The following is a 6,563-nucleotide window of genomic DNA, read 5'->3' as shown; positions in this document are numbered from 1 at the left end:
CCTACACTCAAAACTTAAAGAATAAGTTAAGTATATGAACTATATTAATGTGTATATGATAAAGATGTGTACAATAGTATATAATAATAACTTATGCCTCACATAGTAATAAATAAGTTATTATCATTATAGTTATAGATGTAGTATATATATATGTTATAGCAAACGAAATACGCATCATTGTGTAGAAAAATAGAAAGTTTCTCCCCTTGAAAGGTTGGAAATGCAAAGTAAACATGATGTTAAATTGGATCACATCATAATATCAGTAGTTCTGCTAAATTTTTATGGTGGGTAACCAAAATGAAAGTAAAACGTAACATTAGGCTTAATTTTAAAAAATAGTTGGATGATTAAAACAAAAAAAATGATAATTGTTGTACTAAACATATAATTCATCCTACTAAAAAATACCCCTAATGTTTAACTAAATAGTTATTTGTCTTTATTCCGTCTTTTTTTAAGTATTTGAGCTCTTTAATCTTTCTTTTTTAAGACAAAAAGTCCTCTAAAATTTGATTAAATTATCACTTTAGTATTTATTCTTTTCTTATCATTTTCACCTCATCATTTTATTTTAGGGAAAAAATCTCTATTTTAAAATGTTGATAGTTTGTTGACTATTTTTCTACATGAAAGAGGAGAAAGTTTATGAGTCGACAACCTAATTTAAGGTTAAGGAACGATAAAAAATGAGCGCAATCGAAAATGTGATAAAATACATATTATTTTTCGGTTATGAACAACTTAAAATGTTAACTTTTTAACGTTAACCTAAAATGATTTGCTTTTTATTACATTTTCGGTTGCACTCATTTCTCATTATTCCTTAATCTTAAATTATATTGCACCACAATGTAGTTACCATGAAAGAAATTTTTTACCTAAAATAAATATTAAGAATAAAATATTCTAAAAAGGTAATTATTAAAATAATTATTTAATCATAGGTTAAGAATATTTTTTTTATTCCTAATTTAAACTTGTTTTTGAAAATGAAGAGAGCCTATGAGGTAGAGCATGTTTGGAACATGGAGTGTGAGTTGGCCGTGTCATCAACCATGCAAATTGCAATGCTCTTTCAAAAACAAACAACCTAAACTCTCTTGTCTTTTGATTCATCAACACGTGTCAACTGCTATCTCATTTCCCTCACGCGCCTTTTCGCATCTCACTTTTTTCTTCACGCGCTCCCCTCCCCCTCTCTTTCATTGTTCCACACGTGTATTCCCCCAACAACCCCTATAAATACTTGCTTCCCCCCTAAACTCTCGCCCACCCACTCAACCTCCTCAACCGTTCCCAACACGAAGCTTAACCGTTTCCCACGACTTCCTTCCTCCCTCCTCCTCCTCCGCTGGCTTCCGCTGCCACCGACGTCCGTAATGGAAGCCAGCCGGCCTATAGCGGCTAAACGGGTTCATGCTGTCAGGCCAACAAAGAGGATCCCATTAGGGGAAGATACTACCAAAGCCTCCGACGCGTTACCTCTTCCGTTGTATCTAACGAATGCTGTGTTCTTCACATTCTTCTTCTCCGTTGTTTACTTTCTCCTTTCCCGTTGGCGCGAAAAGATCCGAGCTTCAATACCTCTCCACCTTGTCACCTTTTCCGAGATCGTTGCGATTTTCGCTTTAGTCGCCTCTTTGATTTATCTTTTGGGGTTCTTCGGGGTCGGCTTTGTTCAGTCTTTGATTCTCCGGCCTTCTGGTGACGTTTGGAATGACGAGGAAGAGGAAAATGGAGTCTTGTTTCGTAAAGAAGATGCCCGTACGGTCCCTTGCGGCCAAGCTCTTGATGACTCGCTTCCTTCACTGACTCCTATAGCGCCGGTTGTAACTACCCATAAACTGCTCGATGAAAAGCCTGTTAGAGTTACAACAGAGGAAGATACTCGTAAAGTCTCTTGCGGGAAGGCTCTTGATTGTTCGCTTCCTTCACTGCCACCTCGAGTACCTGTTGTGTCTACCCAGAAACTGTTGGATGAAAAGCCTGTTGTTGTTAGAACCGAAGAGGACGAAGAAATAATTACATCCGTAGTGGCCGGAACGCTCCCTTCCTATTCTTTAGAATCAAAGTTAGGTGATTGCAAGAGAGCCGCTGCGATCAGGCGTGAGGCGCTGCAGAGATTATCGGGGAAATCATTATCGAGTTTGCCACTGGATGGATTTGATTACGAGTCCATTTTAGGGCAGTGTTGTGAGATGCCTGTTGGGTACGTGCAGATTCCCGTGGGAATCGCTGGGCCACTGTTGCTTAATGAAAGAGAGTTCTCAGTTCCTATGGCAACCACGGAGGGGTGCTTGGTGGCTAGTACTAACAGGGGTTGTAAAGCTATTCATTTGTCTGGTGGAGCTACATGTATTATATTGAAAGATGGCATGACTAGAGCTCCTGTTGTAAGGTTCAGCACAGCGAAAAGGGCAGCTGAGCTGAAGTTTTATTTGGAAGATCCTGACAATTTCGATACTTTGGCTGTTATTTTTAACAGGTTTGTTTGGGTATTTTTGAATTTCAGATTCAGCGGTTCAAATTCTAGCTAATTATGGTGTACTTTTTTAAAAAAAAATATTTTGAGTTTCTGGGTGGTTGCAGATCAAGTCGATTTGGTAGGCTTCAAAGCATAAAATGTGCAATTGCTGGGAAGAATCTATATTTGAGATTCACTTGCAGTACTGGTGATGCTATGGGGATGAACATAGTTTCCAAGGGAGTTCAAAACGTTCTGGATTTCCTTCAAACTGATTTTCCTGATATGGATGTCATCGGCATTTCTGGTAATCTTCATTTGCTGATTACTTATAATTATGTTGTTCGTCTTTTGTTTGAGCTTCATAACTCAATTTTAGAGATTCATGATGGATTTAGGAAATTTTTGTTCTGACAAAAAGCCGGCTGCTGTAAACTGGATTGAAGGACGAGGCAAATCTGTTGTCTGCGAGGCCATAATTAAGGGTGATGTGGTGAGGAAGATCTTGAAGACTAGTGTGGAATCTCTTGTGGAGCTCAACATGCTTAAGAACCTTACTGGTTCAGCAATGGCTGGAGCTCTGGGTGGATTTAATGCCCATGCCAGTAACATTGTCACTGCAATCTACATAGCTACTGGCCAAGATCCGGCTCAAAATGTCGAGAGCTCTCATTGCATCACGATGATGGAAGCTGTTAATTATGGAAAGGACATTCACGTCTCTGTCACAATGCCTTCAATCGAGGTAATTGATTTTTAAAATGATCTATTTTGGTTCAGGTCATTTCCGGTTGAATCGTTTTGGGATTGGATCATTTGAGTTTTAAGGTTTGGATGTTTTGGATAGGATCATTTTGGGTCACTGCAGATTTAGGTTAGTTTAGATTCAGTTGGAGAGAGTTCATGGAAGCACTAGGACTAGGAGTATGATGGTTGATGTGTGATTTGTTGTTTAGGTTGGCACTGTTGGTGGTGGAACTCAGCTTGCATCTCAGTCAGCCTGTTTGCACCTGCTGGGGGTTAAAGGTGCGAGCAAAGAGGTAGTTGGAGCAAACTCTAGGATGCTTGCAACCATTGTAGCCGGTGCGGTCCTTGCGGGGGAGCTGTCACTCATGTCGGCACTAGCAGCGGGTCAACTAGTTAAGAGCCACATGAAGTACAATAGATCAAGTAAGGATGTTTCCAAGCTTTCTTCCTAGATGAACGTTGTCATGGTTTAGTTGTTTGTTGCAAATCCCATGCTATATAAATGTATCTGACCATCCCTTTGTAATTTCCTTTATTTGTTTTGTACTTTGTTATTATTTTATATCCAAGAAAAGAAGAAGAAAAGGCATGTAATGTGAGAATGGTGTAAAATGATAGGATTGTTAATTATAGTCTCGAAATCCCGTTATACTCGTTCTGCATCTCACTTCATAAAATATGTTTATAAGTATCGGTTAAATAAATATAAATTATTTATTTTACAAAAAAGAGTGAAAATATACGTCATACGTTCTATTACATATATATGTAATATTCTTAAGGCTTCATGCTGACTGTACACTTAAGCTTCTCATGAAAAATGTGTCGCACTTCCATAACCCAAGCTAAATCTATTAATGGCATATTGAAGCACCTCATCATTTCGAAATTTTCATATACCCTAAACAATAAGTGTAACCTCTTAGACCCGACTTGGACGTTACAACTGAATCTAGGCGGTGACATATCAGTTTCAGAAAAACATTTTCAATGAAAAAACACATAAAAGGTAGAATACGGAAATACATAACGGTAAAGTTCATACGGTGAACATGTACGTATACTAACATCGGAAGTTCATATGGAAATAGGTTTAGAAAAAAATATTGATAATACAGATACACGAAGACAATAGGAAAAACTCATGTCACCAAAATATAGTAGAAATGGGCATAAAGAAATATACAGTGATACAAAACGGAGAACAGTTGATCCTCTTGATGCCAAGTCTGCTAGTCTACTGTCGAATGATATCTGAAAAGTTAAAAATTAAAGAATGAACTAAAAAGTCAGTGTGCTCCTTGCGATATATGAAAATACTCAGATATATACTATGGTAAAAATTATTTTATAAAACATGCTTTTAAAACATGAACACCACCCCAATATGAACACCAAAATGTATATGTCCCCTAAACCATACACCAATATGTACACTATAGCAAAATGAAGCATTTTTAGCGGCGTTTTTTGAACAAACTTCGCAAAAGACTCAGACTTTTTGGCGTTTGTATATAAATGCCGCTAAAGACTCATATTGTAGTGGCGTTTTTATATAAACGCCGCTATAAACTCGTACTTTAGTGGTCTTTTTATACAAACACCGTTATAGACTCGTACTTTAGTGGCGTTTTTACACAAATGCCACTATAGACTCGTACTTTAGTGGCGTTTTTATACAAACGCCGCTAAATACTCGAACTTTAGTGACGTTTTAATACCAAATGTCGCAATTGTCATATAACCTAGTGGCGTTTACGTAAAAAATGCCCCTACTGAACACTACTTTAACATATCAGGATCAAAATCCATAATTTTATTCTAACATTCTTCTTCCTTTCAATACGTAAAGAAATTTGACTCTGCATCACGACGTCGTCGCCAGTCCGGTCACCAACTGCCGACCATTCTCGCTTCTTTAATATCCTGGTGCAAGCGGTCTTCAATGGCGATGTTTCTTTTTTGGAATTGCAATCAGGTACTGGAAAATTCTGGGAATTTTATGCTTTAATTACCCATTTGGGCTTTGCTGAAACTTTCTATGTTTTTTTTTTATCAATCCTTATCTACCTATACATCCCTATAAGATTAATTACGATGTCTGTTTCCTTCTATCTTTAAGGAATATAAATTTGTTGGTTTGATTTGTCGTTGGAAATCTAGATTCATACTTGTTTCAGTAGTTGGTAAAAATGCTAAGAAATTTTAGTATCTCAATGTGCAATTACACGTGCACTGCTCCTTGTTCTCGTCTCACTGCAAGTTGTGTTCAGAATAACAAATAGATTGGTTTAGTTTTTGGCTCCAATGAATATCATTGTTCTGGTTTGGGAGCTTAGTGTTATTTGGATCGATGTTTGGTAATAAACTCGATTTATTTCTTTTATAATATTGAGTTAATATAAAAACAAAGATTACCTTCTGACTGATTTAGTGTGGTTATCTCAAATGTTATATGACGTACTGATCATTATAAATGTTTCATGTCAACCTAACATTTAAAAGTTAAAGCATTTACATGCAATACAAGCATTTACGGTGGGAAATAATTATGAATGAACATCTATATTTAGGGTTTATTTTCAATACATGTATTTATTAAATATGCTTAAATATTATTTTTCACATTATTAAAAGTATTTTGTTATTTTTGGGTTAATCACGCACTGGTTTTAAGTCATTAAAAGTTATATCTATGTTGTTTCCAAACACAATCATGGATTTCACTCTATGCACTAACTCAACTGATTCAAGTTCGTTTTTAACATAAGTCAGAATAATATTGTACTTGTTGTGTTTATCCTTTTGAACTAGAACAGAGTGGCTGTTTTGGTTTCCTTTACCCAAGGTATTATTGCCATATAACACTATAAGAGGTCTTTGGTGCATTAATGTTGAATTACAATCAGCTTTAAGATTTTTACTTTGTCATTTTATATGTTTACGGAATAAAGATTTTTAGTTTGTCATTTTGAAGTTTGCAAAAGGTAGGATTCTTGGCACTTCAGCTACAGTACATTGCTTCTCTTCCAAAGGTAAGCTTATTTACGTGATGGAGATGGAAAATTATTTTTAGTATTCATGATTTTTCTTGTCTTTGGTGATTGGTGTTAGGGTTTAATATACAAATTTTCTCATAAAGTAGCTAACAATAAATACAGAATAACCCACAAAATGTAAGCAATGGCATTTCACCCTCAAAATTTGCTAAAACAAGTATGTTTTAGTTTGAATCTAGAGATCTTTTTGTTGGTTTTGTAATTTTTTCTCCTTGACGGCAGACAGTGATGTTTTGAAGTTTTAGAAACATTAAAGGTCAGAATTTTTGCTCTGCGTATAATTTACT

General features: G+C 36.0%; 1 protein-coding gene across 1 annotated transcript; it reads left to right on the top strand.

Moving 5' to 3' along the window:
- The first annotated feature begins 1,286 nt into the window (after positions 1-1,286).
- LOC120178707 (3-hydroxy-3-methylglutaryl-coenzyme A reductase 2-like) lies at positions 1,287-3,811 on the top strand. The gene is made up of 4 exons (XM_039184501.1): positions 1,287-2,491; positions 2,596-2,777; positions 2,869-3,215; positions 3,427-3,811. Exons 1-4 carry the CDS (start codon positions 1,386-1,388, stop codon positions 3,667-3,669), a joined length of 1,878 nt encoding a protein of 625 aa, XP_039040432.1. The 5' UTR covers positions 1,287-1,385; the 3' UTR covers positions 3,670-3,811.
- The last annotated feature ends 2,752 nt before the right edge of the window (positions 3,812-6,563 follow it).

Source organism: Hibiscus syriacus, unplaced genomic scaffold, assembly GCF_006381635.1.
Source record: "Hibiscus syriacus cultivar Baekdansim isolate YM2019G1 unplaced genomic scaffold, ASM638163v2 tig00003507_pilon, whole genome shotgun sequence".
NCBI classification, from domain to species: domain Eukaryota; kingdom Viridiplantae; phylum Streptophyta; class Magnoliopsida; order Malvales; family Malvaceae; genus Hibiscus; species Hibiscus syriacus.
The sequence above is the reverse complement of the archived record's forward strand: the minus strand, read 5'-3'. Positions and strand labels throughout refer to the sequence as shown.

What these genes read in the sequence shown, in the direction of transcription:
- LOC120178707 (XM_039184501.1), top strand. Translation starts at nt 1,386, where the DNA reads ATGGAAGCCAGCCGGCCTATAGCGGCTAAACGGGTTCATGCTGTCAGG. An exon ending in GGATGTCATCGGCATTTCTG is followed by an intron (nt 2,778 to 2,868) that starts GTAATCTTCATT and finishes TGATGGATTTAG; the next exon opens with GAAATTTTTGTTCTGACAAA. An exon ending in TCACAATGCCTTCAATCGAG is followed by an intron (nt 3,216 to 3,426) that starts GTAATTGATTTT and finishes TTTGTTGTTTAG; the next exon opens with GTTGGCACTGTTGGTGGTGG.